This window comes from Chiloscyllium punctatum, chromosome 15 (assembly GCF_047496795.1).
Source record: "Chiloscyllium punctatum isolate Juve2018m chromosome 15, sChiPun1.3, whole genome shotgun sequence".
Taxonomy (NCBI): Eukaryota; Metazoa; Chordata; class Chondrichthyes; order Orectolobiformes; family Hemiscylliidae; genus Chiloscyllium; species Chiloscyllium punctatum.
In genome coordinates, this window is record NC_092753.1 from 52,954,946 (window position 1) to 52,976,023 (window position 21,078).

The following is a 21,078-nucleotide window of genomic DNA, read 5'->3' on the forward strand; positions in this document are numbered from 1 at the left end:
ATAAAAACACTGTATATTTTGGTTTACATAAACTAGTGCATTTTAGAAATAATTCAACCCTTTCTGTTGGAAATGTTTCTCTCAAAATTCTATTGCACTCTAGATATGAGCTTGCTATCAGATATTTTCTAATTAACATGCTCAGAGATGTTATTACATCTATGAAGTAGGTAGGATGTGAACCCCAGCCTCTTGGTCCAGAGGCATGGACGATACCACCACGCTACAAGAGTCCTACAAGCATGGTAAAATGACATTAATTTAAATCAGTGGCTTTATACCACCCAATTAAAAATTTCTAACAACTACACCAATAATTACACCAATAACTTTTATATGGCAATCAATTACAGACCTTTAAGCCTGGAGCCGGATGAAATCCCTCCACAATCTTACTGTTGTCAAAAAGACTGTAGGCACCATCACGAATAGCCACAACACCTCGACTTCGACAGTATATGTCGATGCAATACATATTACGGAAAGCAAGCCTGATGTGTGTGGGTGACTGGGGTAGTATTGAAAAGCACTGATACGCAGTATTCGTCCGATGCGTGAGACCCAACATTGGCACTGTTGGGAGTTTATTAATTGCATTCAGCGGTGCTTGTGTATCGTACAATATCTATGGAAAAGTATACACAAAATAGTTTTTATTCCAAATGGGTTAAATTTAGAATTTGAACAGCTTGCTTGCACACACTAAGACAATATACTGCTGTATTTTATACCATGGCTCAATCAGCAAGGTATAAACAAGGAAGTTTCCAGCAATTCACTCTGAGCCAAGTTATCTGAAATCCAAGATACTTGCTCACAATCACAGAATCAAACAAATTACTTTCATTCAATTATTCCTGAACATGATAAAACTATAATGTGGGTCTTTTTATCCCATATCAAAATTAGTTATTAAATGATACAGTTTTTATATAAACAATTGGATAAACTCAAACAGTAAAACAAATTTGAAGCGTATGACCTATTTTTTCTAAGATCCAGTAAGCAAAATGAGGACTAGATTAGTCATCAGGCTGGTTGAAGCTAGATAAGTGAAACTCATGATCTTGTGCATCAAGTTCCACATGAACGTGAATCAGGAAAATTCCAAGAAAGAGTTTACAATCATGTTGATTCTGCAATCATCCCTGCACTGATGGTACTGAAAAGTGTGTTTGGTTAATTTGGAAAGAAACAGCAGAGTTAAGAGGACTGATACAGGAATGCAAAACACACAGGTAGACAGCTTTAATTGAAGAAGACCACTCAGCTCTAAATTTGCAGATGATAATAAGCCAAGGAATAAAGTGAATTACAAGGCTGATAGCGAACCACTTCAAAATGGGACACTGACAAGTTGGCCAAATGGGCACATGCAATTCAATGCAGAGAAATGCGAAGTAATGCATTTTGGAAGAAGAAACACAAGAGAGACGATACAGGATCACTGCCGGCCAGGCAAGTTGAACAGTTATTAAGACAGCTTACATGATACTTGGGATTATAAAGAGAAGCAAAGAGTGTAAAAGGAAGTGATGTTATACCTCAACAAGTCGCTGGTCAGACGACATTTGGAATGTCATGTTCATTTGCAGGCACCTTATTTAAGGAAGGATGTTAAAGTCCTGGAGAGAGTTTAAAGGAAATTTACTAGAGTGATGACAGGAATGAGGGATTTTGGATAAAAGAAAATAAATTTGAGAAATTGGGCTACTCTTGTAGCATAGAAGATTCAGAAGTTACCTTATTGAGGTGTTCAAAATTAAGAACACTTTTGGCAGGATAAAGAATGATGTTCTGTTGCTGTTAGTTGGTATGTCAATAACTAGGGTTGACAATTTCAAGATTATCAACAAGAGAGCTAGAAGATTAAAAGAAAGTTCTTATTAAGAACCCTGTGTCTGCCTGGGTTTCCTCCAACAATCCAAAGATGTTTAGGTTAGGCATATTAGCCATGCTAATTTGCCCAAGGTATTCAGGGATTTTTAAGTTAGGGGTAAATGTAGACTAATAGGGTTGGGAATGGGTCTGGGTAGATTACTCTTTGGAGGGTTGGTGTGGACATGTTGGGCCAAATGGCCTGTTCCCACACAATAGAGTTATGTACAGACCTACCGGGGAATAGATTGGGCATGTCAAAAAGGCAAGGCCACGGTGATCGTGGGGGACTTCAGTATGCAGGTGGACTGGTGAATAATGTTGCCGGTGGATCAAAGGAAAGGGAATTCATGGAATGCTTACAGGATAACTTTTTGGAACAGCGTTTGATGGAGCCTACAAGGGAGCAGGCTATTCTGGACATAGTTCTATGTAACGAGCCAGACTTTATAAAAGATCTTAAAAGGGAACACTTTGGAGGCAGCGATCATAATATGGTAGAGTGCAGTCTGCAGTTTGAAAAAAAAAAGGCAAAATTGGATGTAATGGTGTTAACAGTTAAAGAAAGGTAATTATAGGGGCATAAGAGAGGTACTGACAAAAATCAATTGGAAGCAGAGCTGAGCAGGGAAGACAGTAGAGCAACAATGGCAGGAGTTTCTGGGTGTAATTGAGGTCACAGTACAGAGGGTCATTCCAAAGAAAACATACATTATCTGGTGTGTGTGGTTTGGTGGGGCGGGGAAGGAGGAGGAGGTGGTTAGACACCCATGGCTGACAAAGGAAATCAGGAAATGTATCAAAGGAAGAGGGCCTATAAAGTGGCCAAGAGCACTGGGAAATCAGAAGATTGGGGAGACTACAAAAACAGAGGATAACAAAGGAAGAAATAAGGAAGCAGAGGATCAAATATGAAGGTAAGCTAGCCAGTAATATTAGAAATGATAGTAAAAGTTTCTTTTAATGCATAAGAAAAGAATGAGAGGCAAAAGTAGATATTGGGCTGCGCCAAACTGATGCAGGAAGGCTAGTGATGGGAGATAAGGAAATAGCTGAAGAACTTTATAAATACTGTGTGTCAGTCTTCACTGTGGAAGACATGAGTAATATCCCAACAATTAAGGAGAGTCAGGGGGCAAAGCTGAATATGGTAGACATTATAAAAGAGAAAGTGCTGGAAAAGCTTAAAAGGTCTAAAAACTGATAAATTCCCTGGCCCCGATAAGCTACATCCTAGAGTTCTGAGAGACATGGCTGAGGAAGTAGTGGAGGCGTTCATTGTCATCTTTCAAAAGTCACTGGAGTCAGGGAAAGTCCCAGTTGATTGGAAAATCACTGTTGTAGCTCCCTTGTTCAAAAAAAGATCAAGACAAAAGCTGGAAAATTATTGGCCGATTAGCCTAACCTCAGTTGTTGGTAAAATTTTAGAATCCATCATTAAGGATGAAATTTCCAAGTACTTGGAAGTGCAGGGTTGGATTAGAACAAGTCAGCATTGGATTTAGTAATCATGATTTGGAGATGCCGGTGTTGGACTGGGGTGTAAAAATGTTAAAAATCACACAACGTCAGGTTATAGTCCAATGGGTTTAATTGGAAGCACACTAGCTTTACCACCACCTAGAGGAGGAGCGGCGCTCCAATAGCTAGTGTGCTTCCAATTAAACCTGTTGGACTATAACCTGGTGCTGTGTGATTTTTAACTTTGGATTTAGTAAGGGGAGGTCATGTCTGATAAACTCATTAGAATTCTTTGAAGAGGTAACAAGTAGGTTAGACTAGAGAAACCCAGTGGATGTTATCTATCTAGACTTCCAAAAGGCCTTTGATGAGCCTCACAGGAGGTTGCTAAGTAAGGTGAGGGTCCATGGTGTTAGAAGTGAGCTACTGGCATAGATTGAGGATTGAATGTTTGACAGAAGGCAAAGAATTAAGATAAAAGGTTGTTTGGAATGGCAGCTGGTGACAAGTGATGTCCCACAGGGTTCAGTGTTGGGGCCACAGCTGTTCACTTTATATATTAATGATCTGGATGAAGGGACTGGGGGCATTCTGGTGAAGTTTGCTGATGATACGAAGTTAGGTGGACAGGCAAGTAGAACTGAGGAGTTAGGGAGACTGCAGGAAGATTTAGACAGTTTAGGAAAGTGGTCCATGAAATGGCTGATGAAATTTAACATGAGCAAATGCGAGGTCTTGCACTTTGGACAAAAAGAATACAGGGATGGACTATTTTCTAAACGGTGAGAAAATTCATAAAGCAGAAGTACAAAGGGATCTGCGTGTGCTAGTTTAGGTTAACTTGCAGGTTGAGTCCGTGATTAAGAAAGCAAATGTAACGCTGTTGTTTATCTCAAGAGGATTGGAATATAAAAGCGGCCATGTGCTCTGAGACTTCATAAAGCTCTAGTTAGGCCCCATTTAGAATACTGTATCCAATTTTATGCCCCAGACCTCAAGGAGGACATTCTGGCACTGAAGAGTGTGTTCAGTGGAGATTCACATGGATGAGCTACAGAATGGAAGGCCTAACATACAATGAATGGCTGAGGATCCTGGGATTGTATTCATTAGAGTTAGAAGGTTAAGGGGAGATATAATAGAAACTTATAAGATAATGCACGTCTTAGAAAGGGTGGATGCTGGAAAGTTGTTCCTGTTAGGCGGGGAGACTAGGACCCGTGGGCACAGCCTTAGAATTAGAGGGGGTCAATTTAGAACAGAAGTGAGGAGACATTTCTTCAGCCAGACTGTGTTGGGCCTATAGAATTCATTGCCATGGAGCGCAGTGGAGGCCGGGATGTTAAATGTCTTCAAGGCAGAGATTGATAAATTCTTGATCTCGCAAGGAATTAAGGGCTCCGGGGAAAGTGCAGGCAAATGGAGTTGAAATGCCCATCAGCCATGATTAAATGGTGTAATGGACTTGATGGGCCAAATGGCTTTACTTGCACTCCTATGTCTTATGGTATTATATTTTAAAATGATCAATTTAAATGCCTATGGAGATAGGAATGGGGAATGGGATAAGCAAGATAACTCTTTCTTGAGCTGGTACAGACATGATGGGTCAAATGGCCAACTTCTGCACTGAAAGATTCTATGACTCTAAGAAAAATAGGCAAAATAAAGGTGAATTTAGTGTCAAAACTGTTCTTAAAAGTTTAGAAGGACCTTTGATTGATAGATTTACAACATACAAGTGAAATTGGCCAAAGTGCTGTAGAAAATACAAGTTGCAAGACAGGTTAGAGCTGCACATCATCACAGACCTTTCAATTTAAGGCATTACTGTATTACACTTGATGAAATCAGAAGACACTCCATACAACCAAATTATTGACACAATGTCAAGCAGATCCAATTCCATTCCAGTGCTTTATCAACACTTAAAATCCCTTCTTCAATCCTCTGGAGCAAAATAAAAAATTTAAATCAAACATGATCTGCCCTTTGCCAACACTTGTTTTCCTTAATTAGTGCAACTGCTTCAAGTATCCACTCTTTTTCCCCTTGTTTCGAAAATGTTACCACCACGGATGTCAGAGTAAGCAACTTGTTGTAACAAGGAATGCCCTCCTATTCAGTGTTGAGCAAGGGTATCACGTTTGTCACTTGCCCATCCTGAGAGATCTCTTCATCCAAGTAATATTGAAAGATGATCGTAAGCCTTTCTGGTAACATAACAGCCACTTCATTGAACAAACTGGAATGCAAGGTATCAGGCTTATTTACTCTTAATGCAGTCTTTCTAATGCGTCCTCTCAATTTTCACTCCATCCCAATGATAACCACCTTCTTATATTAGCACTTCTTTCCTCTTCTAAATAGGCATTCTTTCTCACCGCACGTCATTACAAGCTAACCTCAGGCTTTGGGCAAGAGGTCTATGAGGACATGGAGAGGTATTTAAAACTGGATGAGTTACTATCTCAGAAATCTTTGGCCTTTTCCCACATTTGAACTCAAAGCTACAGTTGAGAAAAAGCTACAACCTATTACTTCAAAATTTATTTTGTTCTTATTGTACACCAACTATTAAGTGTTAGGGGCAACTGATGAGCACAATAGCCTACTTGATTCTCTATGCTTTGCCTGGTTGTGGTTGAGTTTATAAATTCTATAATAAACACTAGAATTCACTTCTAGAAATTGGAAACATAATATCTTAGCCAGATTTCATTAAAGATTAGTACTTATAGAAGTACCTGTAGCAACTGAACAACATTTGGTGACTTGTTGAACATTTCTTGAAGTTGATGGAGTATGATGTTGTGGCAGTTACTGCAGCCAGAATTTGGCCCTACTGTTCCTAATGAAATGTGGAATCGCTGGTGAGTGGGATTCCACTGGATTGTTATCTGAAATATAAAAAAAAATTCTTTTTGAAAGAAACAAACCACTGTTCCAAATGCATCATCTTTTAAATTTTAAGTTTAATAGTTTTGTTTACTTGTAACCTGGAAACTACATTACAGTTTTAGGATGCTTAGGAGCTGCAAAGATACATTCAGTTGTTCATTTGCAATATTAAGACAAAGACAGACAATAAAAGGAAATGAACTGTACTTTGCTTACCGAGCTGCCTTTAGGGGCTCCATAGCATATGACAAGTTTACGGTAATTATAGACACGTATTTCCGAGAAATGATTAAGATGGGACGGCATTTCTGGAAGGTGAAAGATTATTAGATTACTTTCCATCTTACTGTTGTCTCATAAGAGATACAAGATTTCAAATCATGATTTGTACCTGGCAAGGAACGTGCAAAATCTAGAACACAGTCATAGAGCTTAGCTATGCTATTCAAATCATTCAGGAATGCCTCGACCACCTTGCGACCTCCAACAGGCTCCGATAATAAACTTTCATAAGTCAGATAGACATGACGTGTTGAACCTGGAGAAAAAGTGGAAACAACAGACAAAATACATTTGAATTCATTTTACGATGAACTAACAAATTTTCATGTCAGCCATAAAAAGTGCTTTATTAAAGCTAACTTAGAAGCTCAACATGTAACAGGGAACTCCCTCTCCAATGGCAATGCGGGTTCACTTACGACAAATGGACAGCCACAGTTTGAAGATGCAGCTCACCACCACCTTTTCAAGAGAAACTAGGAATAGACAATACATGTTGGTTAAGCCAGTGATGCCCACATACCATGAATGAGTACTAAGAAAATGGAACGTTGGCCTTTATTTCAAAGGGAAAGGAGCATAAAAGTAGTGAAGCTTTTCTAAAACTACATAAAGCATAGTTAGACTCAATGGGCTGAAAGATCTATTTCTGCACCTACATCTTATGGTCTCATTTGATATACTGCACTTTATAATTGAACATATTTGAACTGCAGTTTCTCAAAAAGGTACAATGATTATAGATCCTGAGGACTGAAGATATTGGTTACAAACCTTTTCATACTTTGATTGCTACAACTGATGCTCATATTCATTGTCTGCATATAAAATTTAATTCCATATCAAAACATAAAGATGAGACATATAAAATGTCATTTATGGTGCTTTGACAAGTTTAGTTTTGGTGCAAATGCTCTTTACCATAACTGGATTTGAGAAATGTAAGTCAGGCTTTGGATACATAAAACCTTACTCTCCATCACTTTGGTTTCAGCTTGAGCAGAACCATGGATTCAGGTTGGAGTAACACTGAAAATGTAACACAAAATGCAACCCCTACTTTGTAGGGATGCTGTAGATTTATTTTGAACTTTCCCAAAGTTATTTTTGCAAATACAGCCTTGTTTTATTTTCTTAATGAGGCTTTTAAAAGACAGTTAATGTCAAACTAAGAATGTACATTCAATCCCAATTTACGTCTTTGAAAAATTAATTTTAGCTTTTAATAAATATTATACACTTCTTGCAAACAAAAGTACACATACTGGAACACATTCTAGTCATGTAACACTGCTTTGGGACTAAAAATATTTTATATGCTTTCATGAAATGTATTGGAATTCAAGATAAATTTGTTTTCCAATTGGTCGATTTGTATTTGCGGCACCTAAAGCATCCTGGATTAATATTTTACATTTTGAACTGTCGACATAAATTGATGCTGGAATTTAAAGTTTGGGATCTTAATATGGGGATCTGGCCTTTGACTTATGGGATGTAACTTTTTGTTTAAAAAAGTTAGGATAAAAATTCTTGCCCCCTTCACTTTTTTGGATTCTTTATATCCAGGTCATAAGAGAATAACTATTAAAAAGATCAAGCAGAACCTTTTCCTCTAATAAAACTTCAACAAATGTATCACAGAATACTTATACACTAATATGACTTAAAAGTTCTTTGCTAAGTTTATTCCCTCCACTCATTTGTTTACAGGATGAGTGTATTGCTGGCTTGGCCTGTATTTATTGTCCACTCCTAATTGTCTGCTTGATTGACAACAAATCCACAAACATGCACTCCACCACCAGTGACACACAGTAGTAATGCGTATCATCTTCAAGACGCATTTCAAAAATTCATAGACTCCTGAGGCAGCACCTTCCAAACCCACAACTACAGTCCATCTCAAAGTACAGTTGCAGCAAATACGAGAGCACCACCACTACCTGCAAGTTACCCTTCGCCCTATTTTTTAACCTTGAAAATCTATTGTCATTCCTCCTATGTTGCATGGTCATCATCCTAGAACTCCCTTCTTATTGGTGTTGTTGGTTTACTTACATCAAATGGTCTTTAGCAGTTTAAGACAACAGTTGACCACCTTCTCATGGACAATAAATGCTGGCCTAGCTGGCAAAGCCCACATCCCACGAATTAATAAACAGTGAATCAGTTGCCATTGCAGTCAATGTGCCTTAACACTTTAAGAAGCAAACTACTTAGTTTCCATGTTGTGGAATAGGGTAATCTGAAATCCTCAATGAATGTACATTATTTTGTATTTTATTCTTCATGCAGCTGCTGAGCATTCCTAAGAAAGACAACGTAAAATTGAAGAGTTTTGAAAGCTATGCGGATGTATCAATACAGATGTTTAAAGCTATCTAACCTTGCTCTTTGGCAGAAGTACTATTCAGAGGGCAATTGGCAAATACCAGTTCTGCGACCCAGGTCCGATTATTTCTTCCCTGCAATCGGAAAGTGCAATCCAGCAAAGATCGATCTAAGGCCTTCTGTGTCTCCTCACTGACACTTGTAGATAGAGGAATCCTATGGAAAAAGAAAAACCATTTATTTAAAAATGAAGTTCCAAAAGGTTTGGTAGGATATGGGCCGAGTGTAGGCAGGTGAGACTAGTTTAGGAACAAGGTTAGCGTAGTCTGTTTCCATACTGTATGGCTCGATGACCTGGATATGAAGAATCAAAAAAAGTGAAGGGGCAAGGATTTTTATCCCAACTTCTTTTTATTAAAAACATTGCATCCTAAAAGTCAAAGGCTAGACTCTCATTTTAAGACCTCAAAGTGTAAAATCCAACTTCAACTTAAGTACTTCTAAGCTACTCTTATGAGAAAAGAGGTAGCAAAACAATACTATTAATTGTGTTTCATCACCAAGGAGGAGAGAGATGCTGTTAGTCAAGTTGATCTCATAATAGTTACCATCTAATAATATCTTAGGACCAGTCCAGCCCAACAAGTCCATAACACTGTTAATGCGATATAGGAGCCTTCTCCTCCAATAGTTTTTCCAATCCCAACAACACTTCTTCCTTTTCCTTTCTTCTCGTGTTTATCTAGCTTCTTTTGAGGAAACCATAGAGCTCATTCAGAAACTCTGTCCATTTGGGATTTCTATAGTTTTCTCAACTATAACTTAGATAAACAGTTAAGATCTGACTCAACTTAAAAATTACAAAAGAAACTACAAGCCAGTTAATATATCTTGTTAACTCCAACAGCCAGGCAGTTTCAATCAACTGAAAGTGGTTACTTGAATAAGTAAATATTACATACTGCAGTCAGAAACTGATTGATCAGTTCTAAATCACAAACTCGATAAAAGAGTGTGTGTGCTAAAGCATATAGCTGAAAAAACAATGTAATATAAGGAAAAAAGTGCTTTGAGATCCTAGTAATAAGTCAGGTTTTTAATACCATGAGTAAAAGGAAAAGGTTTTTATTCTTTCGCTTTATCTTCAGCAATGCTGAAGACATCCACACAGAATTCCATTTACTACCCAATGATGACCTGTTCAACGCAACTATTGCCTGCCTTCAATCCAGTCACCCATGTGCAGCAACATTCTTCATGAAGACCCACCAGCAAATCATGAAGGAATGAAAAACTTTGACTAGCAAGTTCCGTTGACAAACCGTAGCTATCAAATGGCAGGCTCTGAACCACTTTGTGTCTTAAATCAGAGGGCAAAGGTTTAAGGTGAGGATGCTGGTTTGAAGCTAGAGCTGCTCGGGAGGATTTAAACTAGTAAGGTGGGGGGTGGGACCCAGAGAGCTGATGAGCAAAGAGATCAACCTGAGATGGGTACAGTTGAGAACAGAAGCGAGTCAAACATTCAAGGCAGGCAGGGACAAGGTAGGACTAATAAATTAAACTACACTTATTACAATGCAAGGGGCCTTACAGGGAAAGCAGAACTCACGGCATGGCTAGGAACATGGGACTGGGATATCATAGCAATTACAGAAACATGGCTCAGGGATGGGCAGGACTGGCAGCTTAATGTTCCAGGATACAAATGCTACTGGTAGGATAGAAAGGGAGGCAAGAGAGAAGGGGGAGTGGCATTTTTGATAAGGGATAGCATTACAACTGTACTGAGGGAGGATATTCCCAGAAATACATCCAGGGAAGTTATTTGGGTGGAACTGAGAAATAAGAAAGGGATGATCACCTTATTGTATTATAGTCAGAGGGAAATTGAGAAACAAATTTGTAAGGAGATCTCAGCTACCTGCAAGAATAATAGGGTGATTATGGTAGGGGATTTTAACTTAACCAAAATAGACTGGGACTTCCACAGTATTAAGGATTTAGATGGAGAGTAATTTGTTAAGTGTGTACAAGAAAATTTTCTGATTCGGTATGTGGATGTACCTACTGGAGAAGGTGCAAAACTTGACCTACTCTTGGGAACTAAGGCAGGGTAGGGGACTGAGGTGTCAGTGGGGGGAGCACTTTGGGGCCAGCGACCATAATTCAGCTGCAACTATCCCTGTTGTTGCATGTGGTGTGGTTTGCTTCCATTGGGATGTCCTGCAGTTCCCATGCTCCACTGGTTACATTTTCTAATGGCAAGGCCAGCTGCAGTGCCTGTTCGAGTCCAGTTGGGCTTCAGCTCGTAGGTGCTTCTGAGTGGTTAGATCATTAATCCCACATTCCAAACAGTGTCTCATTCAAAATTATATGTCTAGTAATCTCATCAAAAATCTTGATTATAAATTGCCCCAGTTCTTCAACAGCCAAGTAATACTCATAGCATCCCAGGACTGGTGGTGGTTGCGAGTCATAATATTCTTTAACCAGCTCAGTCAACTCTTGGAAGGTTTTAATGTCTAGCCTCTGGTAAAGTTAAGCCCTTATAAACAAAAATGCTGCAGGTCCACGAGCAGTCAGAAGGATTACTTTTTGCCCGCCCCAGTATCATTTGCCTGGAGAAGTATTGAATTCTTTCCATGTACTGGACCTAGTCTTTGACAGCAAGGTCAAATGAGTCATGCTTCCCAAATAGGGGCATGACGCCAGAAACGCTTACCCCCAACTCCAAGATGATGGTTACAAGCAATTGTTCTTCAGGCACATCCTGTTTTCTCCAATTACCACTAAAATAACTGCACAGAGGCTGGTTCCCATTACCAAATCATCTTTTATTTTCTAGTGCACAGTACACTGGTTATGGCCAGCCAGCTCAGATTCTGCCCTCCTGCTTATATTGGTTAGCCAAAGCTTTCCTGATTACGGTTGTTAACCTGGCCCAATCAAGAACCCTGTGGTCAACGTGATCCATCTGGTTCCAATCTCTATAATTAAGCTGAAATGGTGTGCATGCTTTATTGCCTACATCAATAAATATATCCTAAAAGAAAATAAATTCTAAAATAACAGAACACAAGTTTAAATTTAAACTTCGTAAATGCAGAACATGTTAAAATGACACTTAACTGAAGTTTCAATTTTCCAGCTTCCATCTAGTGGCAGAAAATGGTCATTGCAGACAAAACAATTTATGTCAAACAACATCTATCACTCAAGGGAACTCAGGGCCCAGACAAGTTCAGAATGGGAGGCATACAAGTTGACATGAAACAATTGAGAGGTTAAGAATAGAGGGTGGAGGTGATGAAGAGAGACTGAGGGTAGGGACAGGAACAAAGTAAAGTTGGGGGATTGAATGCAGGAGTGGAAACATGGGGAAAAAGATTCCAGATAAGGCAGGCCACCAAACAAGAAGTGGCAAATTATGTTAAATTGAAACTCAACTTGAAATATACAGTTGCATTTTAATGGCATAGAAGTAAAAGAATATTGATAAATTTAACTTCAAAAAGGGATTTACAGTATACTCCATTTGTCAGAACTTTCCCCACTTAACCTATCCTTTTGTATCCACCTTATGTCTCTTCAAATCTTCTGTACCTAATTTTGTCAGGAAAATCCAAGAACCAAACAGCTTAGCTTCTGAGAAGTATGTGGAAATTTTGATATACCCACATAATAATACGGTATCTATTACACAACAAAATATACGTGTAGCAGAATAGATTGCATGACAAAGAGAACAGAATCGTATGGCCCATGAATGTACTTGATAGGCATGTTGCTATAAATTGAAACATTTAAACAAAAATCTCTCTTAGATTTCGCCTCTTTCTTAGATTTGTCATGAGAACAAACTCCCTGAAGTAAAGTTTAGACGTACCAATGCATAAAAGCTAGAAGCTTGGTACAGTGTCAAGCAAATGAGAAATTAGTAATCCTGTACATTGAAAGCTGAAACTCAAATTTGGTTGCATAAGACTGAGTTTTGAGTAAGAATACAGTTAACGCCATTGCTTAAAGTTTACACCATGTGTGACTCAGAGCGAAGAAATGTTAACCAAACTTTCAGAGTTTACCATTACATAAAAAATTTCTTAACAATTTAAATCAACTTACTTCATCCTTATTTAATGTGTTAATTGTTTTGCCAGGTGGTGAAGAGCATTAGAAAGTCTCATTATGCTGTTCAATAATCAAGGAAACATCTCCCTTCTGAATATAATATTAAGTAATAAAGCAGCCTTATTTAATCAAATATTGGAAGAAGGTTAAGAGTTACCTTAGTATGCGTATGGCATGATTGCAGCCATCTCCTTCCACTTGAACTCCTTGGTGAGGAATCTCCATAGCAGAAAGCTTTAAAAGAAGACAGCCACTTAAACCACAAGGTTTTTGAAATAGCTGTACCAGAAACTGAAAAACATTGTTCTAGGTCTTAAATAAACAAAGGAATCTTTCATTATTCAACATTAGATATTGAAATGTACTTGGGCACAGTAAAACCTCAATTGGCCTCTGTGTAGTTTCAAGTTCTACACTGTGGGAAGAACATTTGGACTTTAGGGGTATGCAGCACAGAATTAGTGAGGTATTCCCATGGGTGTAATTGAAACATTTGCTCTTTTCTCCCCTTTAATAGTTGTACTTTTTTTTCCAAAAATGAGGTTGTAGGATGCAGACTGTAGATTCAGGCCCTTTCAGAGGTGGCAGTTGCATTGTGGTAATGTCACTGAAGCAATTCAGAATGCTAGCTAATGCTCGGCGATTATGGATTCAAACTGCAACGTGGCAGCTGGTGATATTTATATTCAACAAGTAAGCTAGTCTCCATAATGGAGAATCATGAAATCATTGTAAATTGTCATGAAAATACCTACCTGATTCACGAATGTCTTTTAGGGAAGAAAATCTGTCATCCTTACTGGTCTGACCTACTTGTGACTTATTGCGGTGTGGTTGAGTCTTAAATGCCCTCTGAAATGATCCAGCAAGCCACTCTATTCATGTATTACATTCAAGTAACAAATACTGTCTTGCCAGGACATGCACACCATAAAACAACCAAGACTTTGCCCAGTCTTCAGAACATTAAGCATAAGAGTTGTGAACAAGTAGAAGTTATTTCTTGGGTTCCTATCGACAAAAGAAATGGGTGTCAATATTCACAATTAGATTTGACAGGTGGATGAAAGGGCTGAAAAGATCAGATTAGATTCCCTCCAGTGTGAAAACAGGCCCCTCAGCCCAACAAGTCCACACTGACCCTCCGAAGAGTAACCGACCCAGACCCATTTCCCTCTGACTAACGCACCTAACACTATGGGCAATTTAACATGGCCAATTCACCTGACCTGCATATCTTTAGACTGTAAGAGGAAACTGGAGCACCCGGAGAAACCCCACGCAGACATGGGGAGATCATGCAAACTCCACACAGACGGTTGCCCGAGGCTGGAATCGAACCCAGTTCCTGCCGCTTTGAGGTAGCAGTGCTAACCACTGAGCCACAGTGTCTCCCATAAGGGAACAAAATGGATAAATGTGATTATTAATGCCCATTATTAAGAATGATACTGTGGTGTACTTGGAAGTCTGAGTCCTACAGGAAGAAAATTACCCTTTGGTCCAAAAAATCCATGCTGGACATAATCCCAAACCAAACTAGTCCCACCTGCCTGCTCCTAGACTATATCCCTCCAAACCTTTCCAATTCATGTTCTTATCCAAATGTGTTTTAAACATTGTAATTGTGCCCACATCCACCACATCCTCAGGACATTCATTGCACATTTGAACCACCCTGCGTGAAAAAGTTGCACCTCATGTTTTTTTAAAAATCTCTCTCCTCTCACCTTAAAAATAAGCCCCAGAGTTTGATGAAGATGTTTTGACTTGGAAGAGAAAGTAGGAGCTGAAAATGTGTTGCTGGAAAAGTGCAGCAGGTCAGGCAGCATCCAAGGAACAGGAGAATCGATGTTTCGGGCATAAGCCCTTCTTCAGGAATGTAGGAGCCATGAACAGAGCCTCAAAGTCCAGGAACAACACCTTAAAAATGAGGTGAGGAGGAATTTCTTCAATGGGTGCTGACCGTGGAATTTATTACCACAAAAGGATGTGGAGGATACATCACTGAATGTATTTAAGACAGAAACAGATCACTTCTTGATTAGTAAAGTGGTCAGAAGTTACAGGAAGAAGGCAGGAGAATGGGGTTGAGACATTAATCGGCTACAATCAAATAGCAGAGCAGATGTGATGAGCCAACATAGCCAAATTCTGCTACAATACCTTATGCTTTTATGATCAGAATTAGTTGCTCGGGTGGAGGGTAAATATGGACATGGAGAGGGTGCACCAAAAAGGGCTGTTTCACGCTGAAACTTCTACTTCTGCACATTAAAACACTAATATGGAAGACAAAGAAGAACTCTGCTAACAGATTTAGATCATTTGTCTTCTTAACCATTCTATATTCATTGTTGACTCAAAATATCACCATCTGCTTGGGTATAGCTCCACAGACATTCACTGATACTTCTGGCAAGTTGATATTCTTGATATTTGAGCCAGGACATTAAGTATTAACAAGCGACTTGGATCTAACAATGTCACAGGTAAGCTAAATCTACACTTCAACTGATACTGAACCAGGTGCATTTTCCAGCAAGTGAAATCACAAATCTGCAGAAGATGCTCCTCAGACAAAGAACACAAGCAAATTGTAGAAATTATCTATTACTCCCAATACAGACAATCTAGCTCTGCACAAAAGAGAGAACTGAACCTGGACTTCTTGATCTTTATGGTTGATAAGTGTGGCACTGGAAAAGCACATCAGATCAGGCAGCATCCTGTCGACTCGCCTGCTCCTCGGATGCTGCTTGACCTGCTGTGCTTTTCCAGCACCACACTTTTTGACTCTGATCTCCAGCATCTGCAGTCCTCACCTTCTCTCTTTTTGATCTTTATTAACTCAGCCAAAATAATGTTTCTGCATACTGCTGAAAAAGATACAATGTTAAAGCTTTGTACCTTATACTCATCAGGACAGTGTTACACGAATTTCAAACAAAATAATAATTTATACTGCATGAGAAACAAGGTCTTGATTGACTGAGAAGTGGATTGTGATTGTTCAAGACACTGCCATTGAAATACACCATGGATCAGTTACTTCAAAACATTTAAACTCAAAAAAAAAAAGGAGGACAAGTGGATTCTGATTCAAGACATACCATGGGGAGTGCATCATGCTCCAGCACTCAAGAAGCTCGATACTATCTAGGACAAAGCAGTCTGTTGGATTAGCACCGCATCACCTTGAATCTTTACCACTGATACATAGTGGCAGCTAAGTACACCATCTAAAAAGATGCCTTGCATCAAAGCTCCTTGAACATCACCTTCAAAAGTCATGAGCTCTACGACTTCAAATACAAAAGTCACAGATGCGTGGGAACACCATCACTTGCAGGTTGCCCTCCAATACGTGCATCGTCATTACTTAGAACAATTAAGTTATTCTTTCACTGTCACTGAATTAAAATCCAGCAACTCCCTTCCTTTACAGCACGGTGAATGTCATTACAAGCAAAGGACTACCGATTTTCAAAGGGCAGCTTACCACCATCTTTTCCCAAACAATTAAGCATGAGTGGTAAGTGCTCAATGATGCCTTGTTGGAATCAGTTTGTCATAAAAGCCTGTTTTTGCATCAACCAGATGCCAAAAAACACTCAACCAAGCTTGGATATCATCTAACATTTACCTCAGTGCTCTTTGAGGAACCTTCAGTAAATTGTTCCCTAGATCTCAGATTTGTATGAATGGCAGATTTCCTTCTCTGAATGACGTTAGTGAACAGATAGATTTTTACATCAGTGGTAGTTTCATGGTCATTGTTACCAAGATGGGTTTTGAATTCCAGGTTTATCAGATGAATTAAGATTCCCATTTTCCCCACAGAATTAGCCAAAGCCTTTGGATTAGTAAGGTGGCATGGTGGCTCAGAGGTTAGCATTGTCGCAACACAGTACCAAGAAATTCCTCCCTTGGGTGACTGTCTGTGTGGACTTTGCATATTCTTCCCTGTGTCTCCACAGGTTTCCTCCGGGTGCTCTGGTTTTCTCCGGCAGTCCAAGGTTAGGTGAATTGGCCATGCTAAATTGCCCCATAGTGTCCAGGAATGTGCAGGTTAGGTGGAATAGGCATGGGAAATGCAGGGTTACAGGGATGGGGTGGGTGCTCTTTGGAGGGTTGGTGTGGATTCGGTGGGAATGGCCTGTTTCCACACTGTAGGGATTCTATCCAAAAGCATTATCATTATGCCACTGTCTCCTCTCTGCTACAAGACCAATGAATTGGAGATCTGACTCACTTTTCTTTTAAATTCATTCATGGGATGAGGGCATTGCTGGCGAAGCCAGCATTTATTGCCCCATCCCCAACAGTTAAGAGTCAACCACATTGTTGTGGTTCTAGAATCACCTGTAGGTCAGACCAGGTAAGGATAGCAGTTTCCTTTCCTAAAGACCTTTATTGAACCAGATGGATGTTTGACAATTGACAATAGATTCATGGTCATCACTCTTCTTTCAAAATTTTTTTAAAATTCAAATTCCACGATCTGCCATGGTGGGATTCAAATCCAGGTCCCAGAACGTGACTTGACTCCCTGGATTAACAGTTCAGCGATAACATCACTAGGTCATCCTCCTTCAATGAAGCCTGAATAATCAAAAGTGATTGGGTAAAGTTTCTTACCTCACAACGAAGTCCAATAAATGGCATGTTTGAGTCACACATAGCTACCAAGTGTGCTAGGACCTTATTAAAGGCACACATTTCTCCTGTCCTCTTGGGTTTTTTAGGTTCTGTAGGTCCTTGATCAGCAGACAACTATAAATTAAACACATTTGCCAATTACCATAGGATTTTAAAGAAAAGCTTAACAGAGCAACCTCTGTACTGAAAGCAAACTTTGCAAAGCACTCGCTTGCATAATCACTCTTCTTGAGAATTTGGTATGGAATCAACAGTGAAGTTCAAAATTCTAATATATCATGCTTCATGTTAAAATGCAAGAAAACTATTGAGCCTTTTGCAGGTAACAGTGATCATCAGAAAAATTCTTATTTCATTGACTGAAGTACTTTGGATCACGTGCTGAATTCCATTTTCACAGTGTGAAAATGTTCTCTGCAATTCTTCATTGGTTTTCAGCAAGAACTCTGGTTTCCTCCAGCAATCCAAAGTTAGATGGATTGGCCATGCTAAAGTGCCCCATAGTGCCCAGGGGTGTGAAGGCGAGCTGGATTAGCCATGTTAGATGTGGGGTTACATAGATAGGGTGGGGGCTTGGGTCTGGGTGGCATGACCTTCAAAGGTTTGGTGCAGACACAAGGTGCCAAATAGTCTCGATCTGCACTGTGGAGATGCTAAGATTAACTAGTTCCTCTCTATCCACTCCAGTTGAAACTTTATCAAGAAAGTCTACAAATTAGTCAGTTACAATTTCCCTTTCACGAAGCTATGCTGATTCTTTCGATTAGGTTATGACTTTCCAGATTTTGTGCTGTTACTTCCTTAGTAATAGATTCTAATATTTTTCTAACAATAGATGTTCGGCCAATGGGTTTATGGTTATCCACTTTTTGCCTCCCTTTTGAATAGAGATGTCACATCGGCAGTTTGTCAATCCTCTGACACTCCAAGGTGCCAATAATTTTTGGAAAATTAGACTTTTAGATCTGTGAAGATGAATTCTAAACAAATCATGCTCAGAAACTCCTTTTTAGCACTGGTCCAAAACAGCATTTCCAAGAAATCATGTAACTTAAGCTTAGTGACTGGACAAACTACCCAGTGAGATAATGGCTGAAGTCAACACTTAGTTAAGATCTAAGATAAAGAGAAAGACAGAAGGAAAGACTAGAAGCCTGAAGAGCTTGAGTTCTTCAGAAAATCTCCATAATAGATGTACTCTTTAGAAGATTAAAAGTCAAAATTTTCTTAGACCTTTTTCTTTTCTTCGAGGTCAATGGAAAAAAAAGTCAGAGTTAGTCTGTATAACTCAAGTAGACGGAATCATATCCAATGAATATGCCAAAATTTGCTAAAAATGCTTAAAAATGCGTGAAAAACTTGAGAAGTTTATGACTTTGTCAACTGAGTAAGAAGTTAAATATAGTGTAGATAAGAGGGATAATTTTCTGCAGTTGAGTGTCAGTAAAGGATTTTGCTGGGATAAAGGATTAAAATCTTTTTTTTCCCTTGGATGTAATAATTGTGTAATACATTTCTTTAGTTTAGAGGACATTGGCAATCTGATCTATGAATTTGCTCATTGACTGACCATCACGGTAGCCAAAATGCCAAACAATACTTGCCAAACCAGGTTTTACACTGGGATCCCAATTGTCCAGTATTGCCATCAGCTGGGACATACAACGGTCTTACATTTTTCTGCTTGATCCCCACTTCCTAGCATGGGATTTTCTAGTTATGATGTTCCATTAGCTTGGTTCAATTCCTAGATCGCAGATTGTTATGGTGCAGGCGGCAGCCATTCAGTCCATCATGCCTGAACCAGTCCTTCAAAAATGCATGACAACCTTGGCCAATCTCCTGCTTTACCTCAGCCTTGTATGCTATTTCTATCCAAATAATCACCTAATACCCTTGAGTAGCTCAACTGAACCTTCCTCCATCACACTTCCAGACATTGCATTCCATAACTCAACTACTCACTAATTGAAAAGAAGACTGGTCTTATCGCACCCTTGCTTCTTTTGACCGTCACTTTGAATATATGCTCTCTCATTTTTGATTTTTACAATTAGGAACAGCTTCTGCACAAATATCAAGCTCACTAGTGATTTTGAAAGTGCCTATCAAATCTCCTCTCAGCCGCCTTCTCTACAAGAACAATCACAGCTTCTTCAATCTATTCTCAGAATTAAGTTTCTCATTCCATTGTAAATCACTTCTGCACTTCGTTCAATTGACTAAACTTTTCTATCGTGCGGTACCCACCATGTACACAAATACTCCATACTCCAGTTGAGGTATAGTAAGTGTCTTATCAGAGTTCAACATCATTGTTGCTTTTGTATTTTATGATCCATTAATAAAGCCAAAGACATGGTATCTCTTTTTCACTGCTCTCTCCACTTGTCCTATCAACACTTCAATGATCTGTGCATACATACACCCTCTGCTTCTGCTCCCTCTTTAGAATTGTAATCTCTATTTTATTTGGGAGGAAGAACAGTGAAAGACAAAATACAACACCTGACACTTCTCTGCAATGAACCTCATCTGACACCTATCCTTCAATTCAATATCTTGTCAACATCTTTTTGGAGTTCTATTCTGTCCTCATCAGTTCACAATTCTTCTAAGCTTCACGTTACCTGCAAACTTTGAAAATGTTCCTGCATACCAAAATCTAGATCATTAATATACAGCAGGAAAAGCATGGGTTGCAAATACCAACCGCTGAGAACTCCATTACAAACATTCCTCTAGCTTGAAAATATGCATTGACCAGTACTCTATTTTTTCATCAGTCTGGATCCGCATTGCTACGGTCCCTTTTATGCCATGACCAATAAATTTCTTCATAGGTTTGATTGGTCAGACTCTGACATCTGAGATTTTTCTGGATTCAGTAAACAATTCCCAAATTCCAGAATTTATACACATTAACACTTCAATGCTTTTTTGAGGGAAGGCAGGCAAAAATGTTTGAATGATACTTCAAACCTGTTTAAATGGACAGTGATCCCCCATGGCATCTTCCAAAGCAGAGCATGGTGTTATGGTGTTCTGCTGTTCTGTCTAAAGTTCTTAGTCAAAACTTTCAAAGAAGTTTAACAGTTAGTGCTCCTTTTGCTGTATATTTTAACTTGTTTTGCACGAAGTGGCTGCTATATTTACCAAAAGACCAATAATAATAGCACTTAAATAATAAAATCTGCTTTCAGAATATCCTGAGGCCCCATTGTCAATCAGCTTCTTTCCTTATATCACTCCCAAGCATGAATTGCTATTAACTTCACACCAAAAACTATGCAAATATTAAGAGTCCAATTATACAGTCCTTACACTTCAAAGTTTCTCTCAAACTATTCCACATGAAATCAGAAACCCACTTGTCTGAAATATGTTTTGTATTCCATAATCACTGCACTGCATTTGCATCTTGTATCAGAA

At 39.0% G+C, this 21,078-nt stretch overlaps 1 protein-coding gene across 1 annotated transcript in view; it reads right to left on the reverse strand.

Moving 5' to 3' along the window:
• The window catches only part of med14 (mediator complex subunit 14), a 101,794-nt gene that overhangs the window by 34,338 nt on the left and 46,378 nt on the right, over positions 1-21,078 (reverse strand). The window contains exons 15-21 of the mRNA XM_072585143.1: positions 17,626-17,760; positions 13,142-13,218; positions 8,912-9,072; positions 6,632-6,778; positions 6,457-6,548; positions 6,087-6,239; positions 356-625 (exon numbers count right to left, since the gene is read on the reverse strand). Of these exons, the coding sequence (XP_072441244.1) occupies positions 356-625; positions 6,087-6,239; positions 6,457-6,548; positions 6,632-6,778; positions 8,912-9,072; positions 13,142-13,218; positions 17,626-17,760 (1,035 nt within the window). The remainder of the gene's footprint in view (positions 1-355; positions 626-6,086; positions 6,240-6,456; positions 6,549-6,631; positions 6,779-8,911; positions 9,073-13,141; positions 13,219-17,625; positions 17,761-21,078) is intronic.